Consider the following 25,278-nt stretch of genomic DNA (forward strand, 5'->3'; position numbering starts at 1 on the left):
ATATTTTATTTTCCTCTGTAGATATACTTAATATATGTATATATATTTGATTCTTGTTTTCATTTTGTTTTGACTAAATATAAATATTCATTATATATATATATATATATATATATATATATATATATATATATTTATATATATATACTTAATATATGTATATATATTTGATTCTTGTTTTCATTTTGTTTTGACTAAAATATAAATATTCGTTATATATATATATATATATATATATATATATATATATATAATATAATATAATATATATTTAGTTGATTCTTTCTCTTTTCCTCAGAGATCATGTAGTTCAGGCTGTGTCCAGCAGGTGTCGCTGACGTGCTCTTCATCTCATTTGTACTCAACACACGAAGCAGAGCCGTCGTCCAATGAAAGCCGAGCGTGTGTGTGTGTGTGTGTGCGTGCGTGCGTGCGTGCACGCCGCGCATGCGCGACCCCGCTGTGTTGTTGATATGTTCACGGCTCTGAGCGCTGATCTCTGCGGGCTCTGCTGCTCGGGGACTCGGGGACTCGGGCTCCTCCCCGCGGTCCAGCGGCCTGATGGAAACCTCTAGAGACCTGGTGAGTCCGGGTCAGTCCGGGTCAGTCCGGGTGAGACTGCGCGCGTTTTCCTCCGCTGTTGTCGCGCTAATAGCGAGTCACAGCCGCTTCACAGACTCTGGACCAAACTCCATTGAGAAAATCTGGATTTTTTTGGAGTTTCTCTTGTTTTAAAGAGGATTAAGCTGAAGTGAAAACACGGTGTGACAGTTTATTTAATAGTTGATGTTACGGCTTCATTCGGCTCAGTCTGAACGAGCTGTTAAAACAAGACAACGATGGCATCTCTATGTTTACACATCGTTCCAAAGCCCCATTTAAAAGCATGTATATGATGTTTGTTCTCTCGCTTCATTTAAAGTCGTCGCCACTAAACGTGAGTCTGTTTCATTGGGCGCAGTTTAAGATGAAGAGCAGTTAGTGATGAAGAGCAGCGGCGTTTAAACTGTTCTTTCTGTGACACAACGTGACGCTACGTGCGTTTAAAACCAGACGAATTTGACGGAGACGGTTATTGACGCAGAGTCTGCGCCTGTTTTAATGATTCACCTTCACGTCGATGTGTAAGAGCTGAGAGAAGGAAAATGGAGAGAATACTGGAGGAGAACTGGTGATGAAGCAGAGTCTCTCTCTTTGTTGTCAGTCTGAGTCTCTCTCTCTCACACACACACACACACACCGCACTGCAGTGGCAGCTGTGTGCAACATCTGTGTGTGTGTGTGTGTGTGTGTGCGTGTGTGTAGTTGAACGATATAATGTTTGTCACAATCATCACAGAAATGTTCACATTTAAGAAGCTGAAAAATCCCAGAAACTCATTTTTTACAAACATTTAAGTGAAGAATCTTCATGAAACTGTTTATTAATACATTAATGTTGCATCATAAATAATATTATTAAGTAAACGTGTGATATCATGATATAACAGTTGTTTTTCCCTCTTCACCACAATAGATGATCATTGACCCTCAGGTCAGTTACAGAGTCCTGCTTCAGGGGCTCTTTAACGCGACAGCTCCCCCTTGTGGACACATGAATGAGTGTACTCAGGTGAACTCATTGTGGATAACCCTCAGGTGGAGCGTCCGTGCAGGAAGAGGCGGGACTCCTTTGGGACGATGGACGGTTTGGACGAGGACCACAGCAGCTGCAGCAGTGAGTCCAGCGGGGGGCGCAGTGGAGCGTCCAGCCCTGAGGACAGTGATGATGAAGAGTTCGGAGGAGGAGGAGGAGGAGGAGGAGGAGGAGGAGGAGGGACACAGATCAGCCACTCGTCCTCACTGACGCTCATCAAGACCAACGGACAGGTTTACACGTATCCTGACGGCAAAGCTGGCATGGGTTAGTTTATGACTGTTTAACATATAACAACATGTTTATGAACCACTCACTCTGCCACACCAAAGTCACTCACTCTCTCACACCAAAGTCACTCACTCTCCCACACCAAAGTCACTCACTCTGCCACACCAAAGTCACTCACTCTCTCACACCAAAGTCACTCACTCTGCCACACCAAAGTCACTCACTCTCTCACACCAAAGTCACTCACTCTCTCACACCAAAGTCACTCACTCTCCCACACCAAAGTCACTCACTCTGCCACACCAAAGTCACTCACTCTCCCACACCAAAGTCACTCACTCTCTCACACCAAAGTCACTCACTCTCCCACACCAAAGTCACTCACTCTCTCACACCAAAGTCACTCACTCTCCCACACCAGTCACTCACTCTCTCACACCAAAGTCACTCACTCTCCCACACCAAAGTCACTCACTCTCTCACACCAAAGTCACTCACTCTCCCACACCAAAGTCACTCACTCTCTCACACCAAAGTCACTCACTCTCCCACACCAGTCACTCACTCTCTCACACCAAAGTCACTCACTCTCCCACACCAAAGTCCATAGAGTTGTTGATCCACTTCTGCCTCCATCACTAACTTACAATGACTGATTTTAGTGAATTCAGCTTTTAAAATATTGACTTTAGACTTAACTCAGTGACACAAAGTGACCACACGAGGCAGTAGAGGACCAGCAGCTCCTGTGTCCCTGTGAGCTAAAATCACTGGTTTTGTGTGTGTGTGTGTGTGTGTGTGTGTGTGTGTGTTCTCTGCAGCGACCTGTGAGATGTGTGGTATGATCGGAGTCAGAGATGCTTTCTACAGTAAAACCAAACGCTTCTGCAGCGTCTCCTGCTCCAGGAGTTTCTCCTCCAACTCCAAGAAGGCCAGTGTCCTCGCTAGACTGCAGGTACACACACACACACACACACACACACACACACACACATTTTCAGTTTTAAATCTGGGTAAATAGAAGACGAGATAAAGAGTCTGTGTGTGTGTGTGTGTGTGTGTGTGTGTGTGTGTGTGTGTGTGTGTGTGTGTGTGTGTGTTACAGGGGAAACCTCCCACTAAAAAGACCAAAGTTCTGCACAAACAGCCTCTGATGACCAAACTGACTCCCTGTGCTCAGCATCAGACAAACCAGCAGGGCGGCGCCAAAAAGAGTGGTGAGTGTTTCTGATGACTTTTATAACAGCAGCCTGCAGGTGGCGCTCATGAGTCAGTGGGTGTGTCAGCTGTAAAGTCAAAGTGTGTGTGTGTGTGTGTGTGTGTGTGTGTGTGTGTGTGTGTAGTTCCTGTGGACATGTTTGACTGGGCTCGTTATCTTGGACATGGAGATGTAACAGGAGCTCCGGTCAGCTGCTTCAAACATGTGGGTAAACACACACACACACACACACGCACACACACGCACAAAATAATAATAAAGTCTCTAAAAAAGAACAGCAACAACAGACATGAAGAGCAGATCCAGTAGGGGGCGTCCTAACATGACTCAGCCTTTCATGTGAACACATGAGTCACATGTCACTCTTGTTATTATTCTGTTTCCTTCTTGTTCTTGAGGTTTCCATGGAAACGTGTTGTTGTGTTGTTGTTGTTGTTGTTGTTGAGGTTTCCATGGAAACGTGGTGCAGAGATGTCAGTGAAGGAGTTCGTCTGGAGGTTCTGAACTCTGACTCTACGTTACCTATGAAGGTCTACTGGATCGCTGCTGTGGTTAAACTGGCTGGTAACTCACACGCACACACTGACACACACACACACACACACACAGTGACAGACAGACACACACACACACACACAGTGACAGACACACACACACACAGTGACACACACACACACACACAGCTGCAGCTGACTGTGTGTTGTTTCCAGGATTTAAAGCTCTACTACGTTACGAAGGCTTCGACAGTGACTCGTCTAGAGATTTCTGGATGAACTTGTGTGAGTCAGACGTTCACCCTGTGGGCTGGTGTGCAGCAGGAGGACGACCACTGGTCCCTCCTCAGAGTAAGACTCTCCTTCTCTTTCAATACTTCATCAATACTTCATCAATACTTCATTGATACTTCATCAATACTTCATCAATACTTCATTGATACTTCATCAATACTTCATTGATACTTCATCAATACTTCATCCCAACCTCCTCGATACCTCATCATCAATACCTCACTTCCACCCAAGCTCAGCTTCTCTGGGAATCAACTAAGGTTGTTTTACTGGTAGTTTAGTAGTTTAGTAGTAGTTTTACTGGTAGTTTAGTAGTAGTTTTACTGGTAGTTTAGTAGTTTTACTGGTAGTTTAGTAGTAGTTTTACTGGTAGTTTAGTAGTAGTTTTACTGGTAGTTTAGTAGTTTAGTAGTTCAGTAGTAGTTTTACTGGTAGTTTAGTAGTTTGGTAGTAGTTTTACTGGTAGTTTAGTAGCAGTTTTACTGGTAGTTTAGTAGTTTAGTAGTAGTTTTACTGGTAGTTTAGTAGTTTAGTAGTAGTTTTACTGGTAGTTTAGTAGTTTAGTAGTAGTTTTACTGGTAGTTTAGTAGTTTAGTAGTAGTTTTACTGGTAGTTCCCTGAAAGTCACATATTTGCGTCAACTTTGGACACGATCTAATTTTTACGTTCACTGTGAACGCACTTTCGTGTGTGTGTGTGTGTGTGTGTGTGTGTGTGTGTGTGTGTGTGTGTGTGTGTGTGTGTGTGTGTGTGTGTGTGTGTGTGTGTGTGTGTGTGTGTGTGTCAGGTATCCTCCACAGATTCACTAACTGGAGAAGCTTCCTGGTGAAGAGACTGACAGGTTCTAAAACGCTGTCTCCAGATTTCTCCTCTAAGGTCAGACTCTGATGGCTGAAGGTCAAAGGTCAAAGGTCACTGTGACTGTGAACACATCCAGCTAAACTTTTCAGATTTGTTTGAAGAACACTTTAGATTTGGGTGGTCAGAGGTCAAAGGTTAAGCTTTTCTTTTGGCTCCTCCCTCAGGTTCAGGAGAGTCTGCAGTTTCCATTTAAGAAGCAGATGAGGCTGGAGGTGGTGGATAAAACTCACCTGTGTCGCACCAGAGTCGCTCTGATTGAACAGGTGAGACCTTTAATCTGATTCTAATAGACTCTAATCTGACTCTAATCTGACTCATTATAGGTCAGATTCATAATTACAAGTGTCATCTGAACAAAACTGTTGAAACCTTGTGAGAGATGTCAGTATTTAAGGGGATCTTAAAATGGATCAGTTAAGGATCATTATTTCATGATTTTCAAAAATTCATTAAAATTGCAAATTTTTTCAATGGATCCTTGTTCAGGGCGATAAAGACTATTATGATGGTAAATTTCAAGTCATTCTGAGATACTTTTTGTTTTTGAGAAGAAACTCAGCTCACTGTCAAAGTGCATCAGGACAAATGGATCATTTCCTGATTTTCTAAAATTCATCAAAATTATTCCTTAATAAATATGCAAATATTTTCAACGGATCCTTGTTCAGGGCGATAAAAACTATTATGATGGTAAATTTCAAGTCATTCCGAGATACTTTTTGTTTTTGAGAAGAAACTCAGCTCACTGTCAAAGTGCATCAGGGCAAATGGATCATTTCATGATTTTTAAAAATTAATTAAAATTATTTCTTTGCAAATATTTTCACTTAGACTTGTTGATGTTTGTCAGGTGATCGGAGGACGTTTGCGTCTGGTGTATGAAGAGTGTGACGATGGGTCGGACGACTTCTGGTGTCACATGTACAGTCCACTGATCCACAGCATCGGCTGGTCACGCTCCATCGGACACCGCTTCAAACGGTCTGGTGAGTCAGCTGATCAACAGGCTCCACCCCCCTCCTCAGGCTCCACCCCCTCCTCAGGTTCCACCCCCCTCCTCAGGCTCCACCCCCCCCCCCCCCCTCCTCAGGCTCCACCCCCCTCCTCAGGCTCCACCCCCCCTCAGCCACGTCTTCACTTCAGCTTCAAAAGACCTAAAACTTTCCTGAGATGAGTTTAAATTATGAGATTAACAAGTCATAATCTGTGAGTTATAATTGGGATATAAACATTTAAGTTATGGGATATTATATAAAACATCAGATTGAAAGTTTAGGTCAGAAGAAAAAATGATACTGAGATGGAAAGATTTTTAAAAATTAGTTAAAAGCTTGGAATGAATGAAATTGGAAGTTAAAATGATTAAAGACATTTTGGAATTATGGGATTATAGAGATAAAAGTGAAATGATAACATTTGTCATAACTTTGAGAAAGAAAAGATGAAAAAAAGAAGTGAAAAGTGATTTCAGCATCTGTGTGTCTCTGTTTCCAGATGTGTCCAAGAAGGTGGACGCTCAGGTGGACGCTCCGGGACAGCTGTTCACCAAGGTCAGTATTCACTACTGTACTGTGGTACTACTGTAGTACTCCAGAAGTACCACAGTAGTACCACAGACAGACACCGATAACTCCATCTATGCTCTGGTTCACTTCAACTTTAAATTCTTCTTTAATCACATCCAACACGACAGTTCCTACAACACCTGATCCAATCAGGAGCCAGAACTCCTGAAGGAGGCGGTCCTCTGTGGTGAGGTGATGCAGGAGGAGGAGGAGGCGTGTTGTAAAGGAGGCGTGGCTGTGTTTGTGTTCAGGTGAAGGAGGTGGACCAGAGCGGCGCCTGGTTCCAGGACGGGATGAAGCTGGAGGCCATCGATCCGCTCAACCTGTCCACCATCTGTGTGGCTACGGTCAGGAAGGTGAGGAGACGCCACGCCCCCTCTGCTCAAAGCCCCGCCCCCAATGCAGGAAGTCTCGTGTTAGTTAGTTCCTGTGTCTGTATTTCATGTCCTCACAAACAGATTGACAGGAAGTGACATGATCAGAGTAAAGCTAAAGCTGCTAATGCTAATGTCCTGGTGCAGGTTCTGGCTGACGGATACTTGATGATCGGTATCGACGGATCGGAGGCGGCGGACGGATCGGACTGGTTCTGTTATCACTGCACCTCCCCCTCCATCTTCCCCGCCGGCTTCTGTGACATCAACCACATCGAGCTGACGCCACCTAGAGGTACGACGCCGCCTAACGTCTGAATGAAGTGCTGCACAACAGTCAGTGACAACAGACTCTGTTGTCACTGACTGTTGTTACTGTCTGTTGTTACTGACGTGTCTGTTGTCACTGACTGTTGTCACTGACTGTTGTCACTGACTGTTGTTACTCTGTTGTTACTGTCTGTTGTTACTGACGTGTCTGTTGTTACTGTCTGTTGTCACTGACTGTTGTCACTGACTGTTGTCACTGACTGTTGTTACTGTCTGTTGTCACTGACTGTTGTTACTGACTGTTGTTACTGACATGTCTGTTGTCACTGACTGTTGTTACTGTCTGTTGTCACTGTCTGTTGTTACTGACGTGTCTGTTGTCACTGACTGTTGTTACTGATGCATCTGTTGTCACTGTCTGTTGTTACTGACGTGTCTGTTGTCACTGACTGTTGTTACTGACGTGTCTGTTGTCACTGACTGTTGTTATTACAACAGACAGTTGTAATAACAATTGTCTGTTGTTACTCTGTTGTTACTGAAGTGTCTGTTGTCACTGTCTGTTGTTACTGACGCGTCTGTTGTTACTGTCTGTTGTCACTGACTGTTGTTACTGACGTGTCTGTTGTCACTGACTGTTGTTACTGATGCGTCTGTTGTCACTGTCTGTTGTTACTGACGTGTCTGTTGTCACTGACTGTTGTTACTGACGTGTCTGTTGTCACTGACTGTTGTTATTACAACAGACAGTTGTAATAACAATTGTCTGTTGTTACTCTGTTGTTACTGAAGTGTCTGTTGTCACTGTCTGTTGTTACTGACGCGTCTGTTGTTACTGTCTGTTGTCACTGACTGTTGTTACTGACGTGTCTGTTGTCACTGACTGTTGTTACTGTCTGTTGTCACTGACTGTTGTTACTGTCTGTTGTCACTGTCTGTTGTTACTGACGCGTCTGTTGTTACTGTCTGTTGTCACTGACTGTTGTTACTGACGCATCTGTTGTTACTGTCTGTTGTTACTGTCTGTTGTCACTGTCTGTTGTTACTGTCTGTTGTTACTGACGTGTCTGTTGTTACTGTCTGTTGTTACTGACGTGTCTGTTGTTACTGTCTGTTGTTTTCTCTCACAGGTTACACCAACCTGCCGTTCAGATGGTTTGAATATCTGAAGGAAACCAAGTCTGTGGCTGCTCCGGTGAACCTCTTCAACAAGGTCAGTCCAAGGTCTGTTCTGTGTGTTGGTATGAGGCACTGACATAAAGGCAGAGCTGTCCTGTGAGCGCCCCCTGCTGCTGAGAAACATCTACATCACTTTAAGTGAAGTTACATTTCTTACCGTCTTCTTCAGGACATCCCAAACCACGGCTTCTGTCCCGGCATGAAGCTGGAGGCCGTGGACCTCATGGAGCCACGATTGGTCTGCGTCGCCACGGTTACTCGCATCGTCCACCGGCTGCTGAGGATTCACTTTGACGGCTGGGAGGACGAGTACGACCAGTGGGTGGACTGTGAGTCACCTGACCTGTACCCGGTCGGGTGGTGTCAGCTGACGGGTTACCAGCTGCAGCCCCCTGCTGTTAACCCAGGTAACGCACGCACCACCACCCACGCTAGCTATCGGTCAGTATCAGTCAGTATCGGTCAATATCGGTCAGTATCTGTCAGTATCGGTCAGTATCAGTCAGTATCGGTCAGTATCAGTCAGTATGGGTCAATATCAGTCAGTATCTCAGTATCTGTCAGTATCGGTCAATATCAGTCAGTATCAGTCAGTATCGGTCAGTATCAGTCAGTATCGGTCAGTATCGTCAATATATCAGATATCTTCAGATAAAACTGTAAATCACATGTTTCTGCACAGACTGTGAAAATGAGCTGAGTCATGTTCTTACGTTCTATTTGATGACATGATGTCTTTGACATGACTCAGCACAAATGTGTCGTTCATACGTTCATAAATGTCTGATCTCGGTTTCATCATCATCATCATCATCATCATCATCATCATCATCTCAGAGGTCAACGTCTCTCTCTCTTCCCACTGATAAGTTGTGATGTGAATGGAACGGAGCGAATAAGCAGTGGTGTGATCTGTTTGTTTGTTTGTTTGTTTGTTTGCTGTTGACAGTTTTTGTGAACATGACGTTTGTGTTTCAGGCTCCAGAGAATTTCAGTCCACTGTGTCCAAACAGAGGAAGAAGACCCAGCAGTACAGAGGACAGAAGAAAAGTCAGTGTCCTTCAGTGTCCTCTAACTTAACTCAACTACTTAACTTAACCACTCTCTGGACCGCTATCAGCCTCAGAGGCTATCCCAGGTTAGCAGAGGCTATCCCAGGTTAGCAGACGCTATCCCAGGTTAGCAGAGGCTATCCCAGCAGAGTTGTTGCTTGCCATTAACAACCATGTAGCTAATGTTGTTAAAGTGATGGTGATGTGTTCACAGACAAACAAAAACATTAGCACAGTATGTGTGTGTGTGTGTGTAGAGTGTTGTCTCAGACTGTTAGCTGAACACACAAACATGATTTGATTTGTACAAAGTAACCCACAATGCAGTGCAGCAACACAAACAACACTAACGTGAACCTGTGTTGAACCTGAAAACAATCAGAACCCTGGAATTTGACAACGATGTCAGATTTAAAGGTTACGTACTGTAGCTTTAGAAGCTTAAATATTAAATAAACAGACAAGCGTTTTATCGCATTAACAAAAGTCTACGTTGTCTCGCAGAGAGGAAGTTACCCATCGCTAAGCGACCAGCGAGTCTCTCTGGTGCCGCGGTAACAGGCGTCTCCAGGAGCCTATCAGGAGACGAGAACGAGACGCCGCCAGATTACCCATCACCCCCCACTCCCCCCTCAGCTGCCCCACCCCTTTCAGCAGAGCCAGAGAGTGGTGGAGTCCACGGTGAGGGCGGGGCAGGTACGTCTGACTTCCTGTTCTCCTGAGGTCCATCACTGAGGTCCATCACTGAGGTCCATCACTGAGGTCCTTCACTGAGGTCCATCACTGAGGTCCATCACTGAGGTCCATCACTGAGGTCCTTCACCGAGGTCCTTCACTGAGGTCCATCACTGAGGTCCATCACTGAGGACCATCACTGAGGTCCTTCACTGAGGTCCATCACTGAGGTCCTTCACTGAGGTCCATCACTGAGGTCCTTCACTGAGGTCCATCACTGAGGTCCATCACTGAGGTCCATCACTGAGGTCCATCACTGAGGTCCTTCACTGAGGTCCATCACTGAGGTCCATCACTGAGGACCATCACTGAGGTCCTTCACTGAGGTCCATCACTGAGGTCCTTCACTGAGGACCATCACTGAGGTCCTTCACTGAGGTCCATCACTGAGGTCCTTCACTGAGGTCCATCACTGAGGACCATCACTGAGGTCCTTCACTGAGGTCCATCACTGAGGTCCTTCACTGAGGTCCATCACTGAGGTCCTTCACTGAGGTCCATCACTGAGGTCCATCACTGAGGACCATCACTGAGGTCCTTCACTGAGGTCCATCACTGAGGTCCTTCACTGAGGTCCATCACTGAGGTCCATCACTGAGGTCCATCACTGAGGTCCTTCACTGAGGTCCATCACTGAGGTCCTTCACTGAGGTCCATCACTGAGGTCCATCACTGAGGTCCTTCACTGAGGTCCTTCACTGAGGTCCTTCACTGAGGTCCATCACTGAGGTCCATCACTGAGGTCCATCACTGAGGTCCTTCACTGAGGTCCATCACTGAGGTCCTTCACTGAGGTCCATCACTGAGATTGTGAATGAAAATCAGTATAAATTAATTTAATCAATTTGAAAATGTCGTTTTCAGTGTTAAAACACCAGTATTTTCCATTTTAAAGTCACAGTGTGAGATTGTGTCTCTGTGGAGCGGCGGCCATGTTGACTCAGCGAGGTCTTTGTCTCTGCAGCTTCAAAGGTTAAAGACGAGGACACTGCGGGGACACAGGTTTGTCCTGAGAGAATTGAACCAGCAACCAACGGATCCTCCACACCGTTCTTCACCAAGCAGGAGCAGCAGTAGCCCCGCCCACCGCACAGGCACCCTCCATCCAGCAGAAGGTGCTGTGACAACAACTGTGTCCAAATGTTACTTTACTGTCCTGGGGCTAATGCTAAGCTAACTACTCCCCGGGAGCTAAAGCTAACTTGTATCTTGGGGATAATGCTAAGCTAACTACTCCCCAAGAGCTAATAAGCTAACTTTGTTCATAATAAAGATGAAGTAAACCGGTACAACAACGTCCTCACCACTTTCTGCCCCGCCCACTTTCTGCCCCGCCCACTTCTCCTTCACCAGCAACTGTCGTTGGAATAATCGCGACTTTCACGACTTTTTGTCGCACTCGATATTTCAACGAAAGCCACAACGTGAATTTTTTTGTATGGGAGGTCATTCATTCATTCATTCGTGTGTGTGTGTGTGTGTGTGTGTGTGTGTGTGTGTGTGTGTGTGTGTGTGTGTGTGTGTGTGTGTGTGTGTGTGTGTGTGTGTGTGTGTGTGTGTGTGTGTGTGTGTGTGTGACGTCTTCACTCTGTGGTGAGTGAGTATTAAAGGACAGTTCAGGATTTTTATTGTGAATAATTAACGTTGTTGTTTAGTCGTTATTTTTAAAAACTACAGAATTCAGAAAAAACCCTTAACATTTTGTTTATAATAACTTTGTTTCCCCCTTTTTTTTGAAGATTAATTATTAAAAAATGATTTTCTAAATGTATTTTAATTCTCAAATCAGAGAAATTAGTTGTGTTGAAGCCAGTGACCACCAGAGGGCGACGGTGAAGCAGCGTCAGCGAAAGTTATGAAAACATTTTTGTTTCTCGTCACAAACGAAAAATAAAAAACTATTTATGATGATTATTCTGAATCATATGTTTATAATAAAGTGAACTTTAATGTTTTTTTATTCTGAAACTTTTATCGTTATTTTGAACAAAGTCTGAAGATGCTAATCTTTTTCTTCATTATTGGTAAAAATCTAAAGATCCAGATTCTTCTTTTTCGTCTTTTCTGCGAAGTTTCCGAACAAAACTTGACGTGATTTCAGTTTGTTTGAAGAATTTAAAGCACATTTTTACCAGAGTCAATTATTTGTCAGAAACTTTTTTCGTAGATTTAAACGTTTTCGACGTTTGAAAGACGTGATTTAATCTCTTTCAAATCCAAACTAATCTGACGTAATCTGAAATAATTCAATTTGACATGATCTGATGTAATCTGGTCTAAGGAATTCCAATTTGATGTAATTTAATCTGATCTGACATTCTGATTGAAGCTAACCTGACGTAATCTAATCTGATCTGTCTGAATGTTATTCTGTGTTATTGTCAGTGAAACGTTTGTTTCTTCTTTGAGTTCTGCTGCCCTCTGTAGGCCATCTACTGTAAATACATGTTTGATAATGTTACATTGTTCACAAATGTTTTTTATACATTTTATCTCTTCATAGAACGTCAGATTAGAATTAATTGCTGACACATAATCAGAGCTGACTGCGCTGTGAGCGCCACCTGCTGCTGAGAAGCACCGTGATGCACAGAGACTCACTGTCAGTGAAAACAAAATGGCTGCCAGCAGAGAGTTTGTAAAGCACTCACTCTCCCACACCAAAGCCCATAGAGCTCACAGAGACACAGTTTATTCACATAAATACACATCTGTGGTTAAGTTGCAGTTAATAACGAGGTTTTGTTCTAAAAACATAAATAAATAAATCTTGATTTATCATCTCAGGAAAAGAAAATATTAAAATCAGGACTGGATTTCTCTGAGTTCCATAAACAAATCCAGTCGTGATTTTTACTCTGATTTCACTGACATCGTTTTCACAAATGTAAAATATCGAAGAAGATGTTTTTCCAGCGTCTCGGTGTAACAATGAAGTTTATGTACATGGTGTTGACTGAATGTACTTTTACAAATACACGCATATAGACTTGGTTCTATAAGCTGTAAATGTGTAACGTGTCTGTGTTTTTTTTAAAGGATGTGCAATGTTTGGCAGCATGATTGTGTAGAATTTATTAGATTTAGGTTTAAATGACTCACTTCACACTTTGATGAAATTAAATTGAAACAAATGACTCGTGTCTTTGGGTTTTTTTCACGTTCACTTTGTTCACGTCGTACATTTATGAAAATGTTTAGTTATTGATTTACTTCTTTCAACTTTTCCTGAACACAGAAGAAAATCTTAAATTCAGACCCCAAAAAATGTTTATGGAAGCCCATTTAAAAATGTATGAAAAAAAAACTTACTAAAAGTCGAGATTATCAGATAATTAGACTTTTTATCTCATGATTTCAAATTACTTTGAGGATATTTTTATGATGAAGGTAAAATTTGACCTTTTTTGTTGTTTTTCTGGCAGAAATGTTTGGATCAAAAAAAAAGTTTTTTCCCAAAAGTTTTTTTCAAAATAATTGTCAGATTTTGGACGACATAGTATAGTATGACGTTTTGTCAAATTTTGGACCAAAATTCTGTTTTTCAAAAAATGGTCAGACTTTGGACGAAATAGTGTAGAATGACATTGAGGTCAACTACATGGTATAGTATGACGTTTTGTCACATTTTGGGCTAAAAAAAAGTTTACATTTTTTTTTTTAATTTTGGACGACATAGTATAGTATGTTGTTTTTGTCAAATTTTGGATCAAAATTATTTTTTTCAAAAAATGGTCAGATTTTGGACAAAAAGTGTAGAATGACATTGAGGACGACGACATAGTATAGTATGACGTTTTGTCACATTTTGGACTTAAAAGAAATTTCAAAAAAATTCAGAATTTGGACGACATATAGTATGTTGTTTTTGTCAAATTTTGAACCAAAATTCTTTTTTCCAAAAAATTGTAAAATTTTGGACGAAATATAGTATGACATTGAGGTCAACTACATGGTATAGTATGACGTTTTGTCACATTTTGGGCTAAAAAAAAAGTAAATTTTTTTTTTTTAATTTTGGACGCCATAGTATAGTATGTTGTTTTTGTCAAATTTTGGACCAAAATTCTTTTTTTCAAAAAATGATCAGATTTTGGACAAAAAGTGTAGAATGACATTGAGGTTGACGACATAGCATAGTATGACGTTTTGTCACATTTTGGACTTAAAAGAAATTTCAAAAAAATTCAGAATTTGGACGACATAGTATAGTATGTTGTTTTTGTCAAATTTTGAACCAAAATTCTTTTTTTCAAAAAAATTGTCAAATTTTGGACGAAATAGTGTAGTATGACATTGAGGTCAACTACATGGTATAGTATGACGTTTTGTCACATTTTGGGCTAAAAAAAAAGTTTAATTTTTTTTTTTAATTTTGGACGACATAGTATAGTATGTTGTTTTTGTCAAATTTTGAACCAAAATTCTGTTTTTCAAAAAATGGTCAGATTTTGGACGAAATAGTGTAGAATGACATTGAGGTCAACTACATGATATAGTATGACGTTTTGTCACATTTTGGGCTAAAAAAAAGTTTACATTTTTTTTTTAAATTTTGGACGACATAGTATTATATGTTGTTTTTGTCAAATTTTGGATCAAAATTCTTTTTTTCAAAAAATGGTCAGATTTCGGACAAAAAGTGTAGAATGACATTGAGGAAGACGACATAGTATAGTATGACGTTTTGTCACATTTTGGACTTAAAAGAAATTTCAAAAAAATTCAGAATTTGGACGACATAGTATAGTATGTTGTTTTTGTCAAATTTTGAACCAAAATTCTTTTTTTCAAAAAAATTGTCAAATTTTGGACGAAATAGTGTAGTATGACATTGAGGTCAACTACATGGTATAGTATGACGTTTTGTCACATTTTGGGCTAAAAAAAAAGTTTAATTTTTTTTTTTAATTTTGGACGACATAGTATAGTATGTTGTTTTTGTCAAATTTTGAACCAAAATTCTGTTTTTCAAAAAATGGTCAGATTTTGGACGAAATAGTGTAGAATGACATTGAGGTCAACTACATGATATAGTATGACGTTTTGTCACATTTTGGGCTAAAAAAAAGTTTACATTTTTTTTTTAAATTTTGGACGACATAGTATTATATGTTGTTTTTGTCAAATTTTGGATCAAAATTCTTTTTTTCAAAAAATGGTCAGATTTCGGACAAAAAGTGTAGAATGACATTGAGGAAGACGACATAGTATAGTATGACGTTTTGTCACATTTTGGACTTAAAAGAAATTTCAAAAAAATTCAGAATTTGGACGACATAGTATAGTATGTTGTTTTTGTCAAATTTTGAACCAAAATTCTTTTTTTCAAAAAAATTGTCAAATTTTGGACGAAATAGTGTAGTATGACATTGAGGTCAACTACATGGTATAGTATGACGTTTTGTCACATTTTGGGCTAAAAAAAAAGTTTAATTTTTTTTTTTAATTTTGGACGACATAGTATAGTATGTTGTTTTTGTCAAATTTTGGACCAAAATTATTTTTTTCAAAAAATGATCAGATTTTGGACAAAAAGTGTAGAATGACATTGAGGTCAACTACATGGTATAGTATGACGTTTTGTCACATTTTGGACTTAAAAGAAATTTCAAAAAAATTCAGAATTTGGACGACATAGTATAGTATGTTGTTTTTGTCAAATTTTGAACCAAAATTCTTTTTTTCAAAAAAATTGTCAAATTTTGGACGAAATAGTGTAGAATGACATTGAGGTCAACTACATGATATAGTATGACGTTTTGTCACATTTTGGGCTAAAAAAAAAGTTTAAATTTTTTTTTTTAATTTTGGACGACATAGTATATATAGTATGTTGTTTTTGTCAAATTTTGGACCAAAATTCTTTTTTTCAAAAAATGGTCAGATTTTGGACGAAAGAGTGTAGAATGACATTGAGGTTGACGACATAGTGTAGTATGACGTTTTGTCACATTTTGGACTTAAAAGAAATTTAAAAAAAACTCAGAATTTGGACGACATAGTATAGTATGTTGTTTTTGTCAAATTTTGAACCAAAATTCTTTTTTTCAAAAAAATTGTCAAATTTTGGACGAAATAGTGTAGCATGACATTGAGGTCAACTACATGGTATAGTATGACGTTTTGTCACATTTTGGGCTAAAAAAACAAGTTAAACATTTTTTTTTTGATTTTGCACGACATAGTATAGTATGTTGTTTTTGTCAAATTTTGGACCAAAATTCTTTTTTTCAAAAAATGATCAGATTTTGGACAAAAAGTTTAGAATGACATTGAGGTCAACTACATGGTATAGTATGACGTTTTGTCACATTTTGGGGTAAAAAAAAAGTTTAATTTTTTTTTTTAAATTTTGGACGACATAGTATAGTATGTTGTTTTTGTCAAATTTTGGACCAAAATTCTTTTTTTCAAAAAAATTGTAAAATTTTGGACGAAATAGTATAGTATGACATTGAGGTCAACTACATGGTATAGTATGACGTTTTGTCACATTTTGGACATAAAAGAAATTTCAAAACAATTCAGAATTTGGACGACATAGTATAGTATGTTGTTTTTGTCAAATTTTGGACCAAAATTCTTTTTTTCAAAAAATTGTCAGATTTTGAACAAAAAAGTGTAGAATGACATTGAGGTTGACGACATAGTATAGTATGACGTTTTGTCACATTTTGGACTCAAAAGAAATTTCAAAAAAATTCAGAATTTGGACGACATAGTATAGTGTGTTGTTTTTGCTAAATTTTGGACCAAAATTATTTTTTTCAAAAAATGGTCAGATTTTGGACAAAAAGTGTAGAATGACATTGAGGTGAACTACATGGTATAGTATGACGTTTTGTCACATTTTGGGCTAAAAAAAAAGTTTACATTTTTTTTTTGATTTTGCACGACATAGTATAGTATGTTGTTTTTGTCAAATTTTGGACCAAAATTCTTTTTTTCAAAAAATGGTCAGATTTTGAACGAAAAAGTGTAGAATGACATTGAGGTCAACTACATGGTATAGTATGACGTTTTGTCACATTTTGGCACATTTTGGACTTAAAAGAAATGTCAAAAAAATTCAGAATTTGGACGACATAGTATAGTGTGTTGTTTTTGTCAAATTTTGAACCAAAATTCTTTTTTTCAAAAAATGGTCAGATTTTGAACGAAAAAGTGTAGAATGACATTGAGGTCAACTACATGGTATAGTATGACGTTTTGTCACATTTTGGGCTAAAAAAAAGGTTAAAAAATGTTTTTTTTAAATTTTGCACGACATAGTATAGTATGTTGTTTTTGTCAAATTTTGGACCAAAATTCTTTTTTTCAAAAAATTATCAGATTTTCGACAAAAAGTGTAGAATGACATTGAGGTCAACTACATGGTATAGTATGACGTTTTGTCACATTTTGGGCTAAAAAAAAGGTTAAACATTTTTTTTTTTTAATTTTGCACGACATAGTATAGTATGTTGTTTTTGTCAAATTTTGGACCAAAATTCTTTTTTTCAAAAAATTATCAGATTTTGGACAAAAAGTGTAGAATGACATTGAGGTCAACTACATGGTATAGTATGACGTTTTGTCACATTTTGGGCTAAAAAAAAAGTTTAAATTTCTTTTTTTAAATTTTGGACGACATAGTATAGTATGTTGTTTTTGTCAAATTTTGGACCAAAATTCTTTTTTTCAAAAAAATTGTAAAATTTTGGACGAAATAGTATAGTATGACATTGAGGTCAACTACATGGTATAGTATGACGTTTTGTCACATTTTGGACATAAAAGAAATTTCAAAACAATTCAGAATTTGGACGACATAGTATAGTATGTTGTTTTTGTCAAATTTTGGACCAAAATTCTTTTTTTCAAAAAATTGTCAGATTTTGAACAAAAAAGTGTAGAATGACATTGAGGTTGACGACATAGTATAGTATGACGTTTTGTCACATTTTGGACTCAAAAGAAATTTCAAAAAAATTCAGAATTTGGACGACATAGTATAGTGTGTTGTTTTTGCTAAATTTTGGACCAAAATTATTTTTTTCAAAAAATGGTCAGATTTTGGACAAAAAGTGTAGAATGACATTGAGGTGAACTACATGGTATAGTATGACGTTTTGTCACATTTTGGGCTAAAAAAAAAGTTTACATTTTTTTTTTTGATTTTGCACGACATAGTATAGTATGTTGTTTTTGTCAAATTTTGGACCAAAATTCTTTTTTTCAAAAAATGGTCAGATTTTGAACGAAAAAGTGTAGAATGACATTGAGGTCAACTACATGGTATAGTATGACGTTTTGTCACATTTTGGCACATTTTGGACTTAAAAGAAATGTCAAAAAAATTCAGAATTTGGACGACATAGTATAGTGTGTTGTTTTTGTCAAATTTTGAACCAAAATTCTTTTTTTCAAAAAATGGTCAGATTTTGAACGAAAAAGTGTAGAATGACATTGAGGTCAACTACATGGTATAGTATGACGTTTTGTCACATTTTGGGCTAAAAAAAAGGTTAAAAAATGTTTTTTTTTAATTTTGCACGACATAGTATAGTATGTTGTTTTTGTCAAATTTTGGACCAAAATTCTTTTTTTCAAAAAATTATCAGATTTTCGACAAAAAGTGTAGAATGACATTGAGGTCAACTACATGGTATAGTATGACGTTTTGTCACATTTTGGGCTAAAAAAAAAGTTTAAATTTTTTTTTTAAATTTTGGACGACATAGTATAGTATGTTGTTTTTGTCAAATTTTGAACCAAAATTCTTTTTTTCAAAAAATGGTCAGATTTTGAACGGAAAAGTGTAGAATGACATTGAGGTCAACTACATGGTATAGTATGACGTTTTGTCACATTTTGGACTTAAAAGAAATTTCAAAAAAATTCAGAATTTGGACGACATAGTATAGTATGTTGTTTTTGTAAAAATTTTTAACCAAAATTCTTTTTTTCAAAAAAATTGTCAAATTTTGGACGAAATAGTGTAGAATGACATTGAGGTCAACTACATGGTATAGTATGACTTTTTGTCACATTTTGGCACATTTTGGACTTAAAAGAAATGTCAAAAAAATTCAGAATTTGGACGACATAGTATAGTGTGTTGTTTTTGTCAAATTTTGAACCAAAATTCTTTTTTTCAAAAAATGGTCAGATTTTGAACGAAAAAGTGTAGAATGACATTGAGGTCAACTACATGGTATAGTATGACGTTTTGTCACATTTTGGACTCAAAAGAAATTTCAAAAAAATTCAGAATTTGGACGACATAGTATAGTATGTTGTTTTTGTCAAATTTTTAACCAAAATTCTTTTTTTCAAAAAAATTGTCAAATTTTGGACGAAATAGTGTAGCATGACATTGAGGTCAACTACATGGTATAGTATGACGTTTTGTCACATTTTGGGCTAAAAAAACAAGTTAAACATTTTTTTTTTGATTTTGCACGACATAGTATAGTATGTTGTTTTTGTCAAATTTTGGACCAAAATTCTTTTTTTCAAAAAATGATCAGATTTTGGACAAAAAGTTTAGAATGACATTGAGGTCAACTACATGGTATAGTATGACGTTTTGTCACATTTTGGGGTAAAAAAAAAGTTTAATTTTTTTTTTAAATTTTGGACGACATAGTATAGTATGTTGTTTTTGTCAAATTTTGGACCAAAATTCTTTTTTTCAAAAAAATTGTAAAATTTTGGACGAAATAGTATAGTATGACATTGAGGTCAACTACATGGTATAGTATGACGTTTTGTCACATTTTGGACATAAAAGAAATTTCAAAACAATTCAGAATTTGGACGACATAGTATAGTATGTTGTTTTTGTCAAATTTTGGACCAAAATTCTTTTTTTCAAAAAATTGTCAGATTTTGAACAAAAAAGTGTAGAATGACATTGAGGTTGACGACATAGTATAGTATGACGTTTTGTCACATTTTGGACTCAAAAGAAATTTCAAAAAAATTCAGAATTTGGACGACATAGTATAGTGTGTTGTTTTTGCTAAATTTTGGACCAAAATTATTTTTTTCAAAAAATGGTCAGATTTTGGACAAAAAGTGTAGAATGACATTGAGGTGAACTACATGGTATAGTATGACGTTTTGTCACATTTTGGGCTAAAAAAAAAGTTTACATTTTTTTTTTTGATTTTGCACGACATAGTATAGTATGTTGTTTTTGTCAAATTTTGGACCAAAATTCTTTTTTTCAAAAAATGGTCAGATTTTGAACGAAAAAGTGTAGAATGACATTGAGGTCAACTACATGGTATAGTATGACGTTTTGTCACATTTTGGCACATTTTGGACTTAAAAGAAATGTCAAAAAAATTCAGAATTTGGACGACATAGTATAGTGTGTTGTTTTTGTCAAATTTTGAACCAAAATTCTTTTTTTCAAAAAATGGTCAGATTTTGAACGAAAAAGTGTAGAATGACATTGAGGTCAACTACATGGTATAGTATGACGTTTTGTCACATTTTGGGCTAAAAAAAAGGTTAAAAAATGTTTTTTTTTAATTTTGCACGACATAGTATAGTATGTTGTTTTTGTCAAATTTTGGACCAAAATTCTTTTTTTCAAAAAATTATCAGATTTTCGACAAAAAGTGTAGAATGACATTGAGGTCAACTACATGGTATAGTATGACGTTTTGTCACATTTTGGGCTAAAAAAAAGGTTAAACATTTTTTTTTTTTAATTTTGCACGACATAGTATAGTATGTTGTTTTTGTCAAATTTTGGACCAAAATTCTTTTTTTCAAAAAATTATCAGATTTTGGACAAAAAGTGTAGAATGACATTGAGGTCAACTACATGGTATAGTATGACGTTTTGTCACATTTTGGGCTAAAAAAAAAGTTTAAATTTTTTTTTTTAATTTTGGACGACATAGTATAGTATGTTGTTTTTGTCAAATTTTGAACCAAAATTCTTTTTTTCAAAAAATGGTCAGATTTTGAACGGAAAAGTGTAGAATGACATTGAGGTCAACTACATGGTATAGTATGACGTTTTGTCACATTTTGGACTTAAAAGAAATTTCAAAAAAATTCAGAATTTGGACGACATAGTATAGTATGTTGTTTTTGTAAAATTTTTTAACCAAAATTCTTTTTTTCAAAAAAATTGTCAAATTTTGGACGAAATAGTGTAGAATGACATTGAGGTCAACTACATGGTATAGTATGACTTTTTGTCACATTTTGGCACATTTTGGACTTAAAAGAAATGTCAAAAAAATTCAGAATTTGGACGACATAGTATAGTGTGTTGTTTTTGTCAAATTTTGAACCAAAATTCTTTTTTTCAAAAAATGGTCAGATTTTGAACGAAAAAGTGTAGAATGACATTGAGGTCAACTACATGGTATAGTATGACGTTTTGTCACATTTTGGACTCAAAAGAAATTTCAAAAAAATTCAGAATTTGGACGACATAGTATAGTATGTTGTTTTTGTCAAATTTTTAACCAAAATTCTTTTTTTCCAAAAATGGTCAGATTTTGGACAAAAAGTGTAGAATGACATTGAGGTCAACTACATGGTATAGTATGACGTTTTGTCACATTTTGGACTTAAAAGAAATTTCAAAAAAATTCAGAATTTGGACGACATAGTATAGTATGTTGTTTTTGTCAAATTTTTAACCAAAATTATTTTTTTCAAAAAAGTTGTCAAATTTTGGACGAAATAGTGTAGTATGACATTGAGGTCAACTACATGGTATAGTATGACGTTTTGTCACATTTTGGGCTAAAAAAAGAGTTTAAATTTTTTTTTTAAATTTTGCACGACATAGTATAGTATGTTGTTTTTGTCAAATTTTGGACCAAAATTCTTTTTTTCAAAAAATGGTCAGATTTTGAACGAAAAAGTGTAGAATGACATTGAGGTTGACGACATAGTATAGTATGACGTTTTGTCACATTTTGGACTTAAAAGAAATTTCAAAAAAATTCAGAATTTGGACGACATAGTATAGTATGTTGTTTTTGTCAAATTTTGGACCAAAATTCTTGTTTTTCAAAAAATGGTCAGATTTTGGACGAAATAGTGTAGAATGACATTGAGGTTGAAGACATAGTATAGTATGACGTTTTGTCACATTTTGGACATAAAAGAAATTTCAAAAAAATTCAGAATTTGGACGACATAGTATAGTATGTTGTTTTTGTCAAATTTTGAATCAAAATTCTTTTTTTCAAAAAATGGTCAGATTTTGGACGAAATAGTGTAGAATGACATTAAAGGTTGACGACATAGTATAGTATGACGTTTTGTCACATTTTGGACTTAAAAGAAATTTCTAAAAAATTCAGAATTTGGACGACATAGTATCGTATGTTGTTTTTGTTAAATTTTGGACCAAAATAATTTTTTTCAAAAAATGGTCAGATTTTGAACGAAAAAGTGTAGAATGACATTGAGGTTGACGACATAGTATAGTATGACGTTTTGTCACATTTTGGGCTAAAAAAAAAGTTTAAATTTTTTTTTTAAATTTTGGACGACATAGTATAATATGTTGTTTTTGTTCAAATTTTGGACTTAAAAGAAATTTCAAAAAAATTCAGAATTTGGACGACATAGTATAGTATGTTGTTTTTGTCAAATTTTGGACCAAAATTCTTTTTTTCAAAAAATGGTCAGATTTTGGACGAAATAGTGTAGAATGACATTAAAGGTTGACGACATAGTATAGTATGACGTTTTGTCACATTTTGGGCTAAAAAAAAAGTTTTAAATTTTTTTTTAAATTTTGGACGACATAGTATAGTATGTTGTTTTTGTCAAATTTTGAACCAAAATTCTTTTTTTCAAAAAAATTGTCAAATTTTGGACGAAATAGTGCAGTATGACATCGAGGTCAACTACATGGTATAGTATGACGTTTTGTCACATTTTGGCACATTTTGGACTTAAAAGAAATGTCAAAAAAATTCAGAATTTGGACGACATAGTATAGTGTGTTGTTTTTGTCAAATTTTGAACCAAAATTCTTTTTTTCAAAAAATGGTCAGATTTTGAACGAAAAAGTGTAGAATGACATTGAGGTCAACTACATAGTATAGTATGACGTTTTGTCACATTTTGGACTCAAAAGAAATTTCAAAAAAATTCAGAATTTGGACGACATAGTATAGTATGTTGTTTTTGTCAAATTTTGGACCAAAATTCTTTTTTTCAAAAAATGGTCAGATTTTGGACAAAAAGTGTAGAATGACATTGAGGTCAACTACATGGTATAGTATGACGTTTTGTCACATTTTGGGCTAAAAAAAAAGTTAAAATTTTTTTTTTCAATTTTGCACGACATAGTATAGTATGTTGTTTTTGTCAAATTTTGGACCAAAATTCTTTTTTTCAAAAAATGATCAGATTTTGGACAAAAAGTGTAGAATGACATTGAGGTCAACTACATGGTATAGTATGACGTTTTGTCACATTTTGGGCTAAAAAAAAAGTTTACATTTTTTTTTAAATTTTGGACGACATAGTATAGTATGTTGTTTTTGTCAAATTTTGAACCAAAATTCTTTTTTTCAAAAAAATTGTCAAATTTTGGACGAAATAGTGTAGTATGACATTGAGGTCAACTACTTGGTATAGTATGACGTTTTGTCACATTTTGGCACATTTTGGACTTAAAAGAAATGTCAAAAAAATTCAGAATTTGGACGACATAGTATAGTGTGTTGTTTTTGTCAAATTTTGAACCAAAATTCTTTTTTTCAAAAAATGGTCAGATTTTGAACGAAAAAGTGTAGAATGACATTGAGGTTGACGACATAGTATAGTATGACGTTTTGTCACATTTTGGACTTAAAAGAAATTTCAAAAAAATTCAGAATTTGGACGACATAGTATAGTATGTTGTTTTTGTCAAATTTTGGACCAAAATTCTTGTTTTTCAAAAAATGGTCAGATTTTGGACGAAATAGTGTAGAATGACATTGAGGTTGAAGACAAAGTATAGTATGACGTTTTGTCACATTTTGGACATAAAAGAAATTTCAAAAAAATTCAGAATTTGGACGACATAGTATAGTATGTTGTTTTTGTCAAATTTTGAATCAAAATTCTTTTTTTCAAAAAATGGTCAGATTTTGGACGAAATAGTGTAGAATGACATTAAAGGTTGACGACATAGTATAGTATGACGTTTTGTCACATTTTGGACTTAAAAGAAATTTCTAAAAAATTCTGAATTTGGACGACATAGTATCGTATGTTGTTTTTGTTAAATTTTGGACCAAAATAATTTTTTTCAAAAAATGGTCAGATTTTGAACGAAAAAGTGTAGAATGACATTGAGGTTGACGACATAGTATAGTATGACGTTTTGTCACATTTTGGGCTAAAAAAAAAAGTTTAAATTTTTTTTTTTAATTTTGGACGACATAGTATAATATGTTGTTTTTGTTCAAATTTTGGACTTAAAAGAAATTTCAAAAAAATTCAGAATTTGGACGACATAGTATAGTATGTTGTTTTTGTCAAATTTTGGACCAAAATTCTTTTTTTCAAAAAATGGTCAGATTTTGGACGAAATAGTGTAGAATGACATTAAAGGTTGACGACATAGTATAGTATGTTGTTTTTGTCAAATTTTGAACCAAAATTCTTTTTTTCAAAAAAATTGTCAAATTTTGGACGAAATAGTGCAGTATGACATTGAGGTCAACTACATGGTATAGTATGACGTTTTGTCACATTTTGGCACATTTTGGACTTAAAAGAAATGTCAAAAAAATTCAGAATTTGGACGACATAGTATAGTGTGTTGTTTTTGTCAAATTTTGAACCAAAATCCTTTTTTTCAAAAAATGGTCAGATTTTGAACGAAAAAGTGTAGAATGACATTGAGGTCAACTACATAGTATAGTATGACGTTTTGTCACATTTTGGACTCAAAAGAAATTTCAAAAAAATTCAGAATTTGGACGACATAGTATAGTATGTTGTTTTTGTCCAATTTTGAACCAAAATTCTTTTTTTCAAAAAAATTGTCAAATTTTGGATGAAATAGTGTAGTATGACATTGAGGTCAACTACATGATATAGTATGACGTTTTGTCACATTTTGTCACATTTTGGACTTAAAAGAAATGTCAAAAAAATTCAGAATTTGGAGACATAGTATAGTGTGTTGTTTTTGTTAAAATTTTGGACCAAAATTATTTTTTTCAAAAAATGGTCAGATTTTGGACAAAAAGTGTAGAATGACATTGAGGTCAACTACATGGTATAGTATGACGTTTTGTCACATTTTGGGCTAAAAAAAAAGTTAAAAATTTTTTTTTCAATTTTGCACGACATAGTATAGTATGTTGTTTTTGTCAAATTTTGGACCAAAA

The 25,278-nt window shown here is 36.0% G+C and overlaps 1 protein-coding gene across 1 annotated transcript; it reads left to right on the plus strand.

Annotated features, from left to right (window-relative positions):
- Positions 1-467: 467 nt before the first annotated feature.
- Positions 468-13,029, plus strand: LOC310933443 (MBT domain-containing protein 1-like). Its single transcript, XM_083896937.1, has 18 exons — positions 468-582; positions 1,639-1,903; positions 2,689-2,822; positions 2,973-3,084; positions 3,211-3,290; positions 3,533-3,650; positions 3,797-3,931; positions 4,662-4,750; positions 4,900-4,998; positions 5,586-5,721; positions 6,230-6,285; positions 6,552-6,656; positions 6,822-6,969; positions 8,075-8,157; positions 8,293-8,530; positions 9,102-9,173; positions 9,680-9,871; positions 10,875-13,029. The coding sequence occupies exons 1-18, from the start codon at positions 562-564 to the stop codon at positions 10,985-10,987; spliced, it is 2,196 nt and encodes a 731-aa protein (XP_083753063.1). The 5' UTR covers positions 468-561; the 3' UTR covers positions 10,988-13,029.
- The last annotated feature ends 12,249 nt before the right edge of the window (positions 13,030-25,278 follow it).

Source organism: Microchirus variegatus (assembly GCF_963457635.1).
Source record: "Microchirus variegatus genome assembly, chromosome: 10".
NCBI classification, from domain to species: Eukaryota; Metazoa; Chordata; class Actinopteri; order Pleuronectiformes; family Soleidae; genus Microchirus; species Microchirus variegatus.

Coding starts and splice junctions, on each gene's coding strand:
- LOC310933443 (XM_083896937.1), top strand. CDS start 562: ATGGAAACCTCTAGAGACCTG. Junction 3,291..3,532: donor CGGTCAGCTGCTTCAAACAT/GTGGGTAAACAC, acceptor GTTGTTGTTGAG/GTTTCCATGGAAACGTGGTG. Junction 6,657..6,821: donor GTGTGGCTACGGTCAGGAAG/GTGAGGAGACGC, acceptor GTCCTGGTGCAG/GTTCTGGCTGACGGATACTT.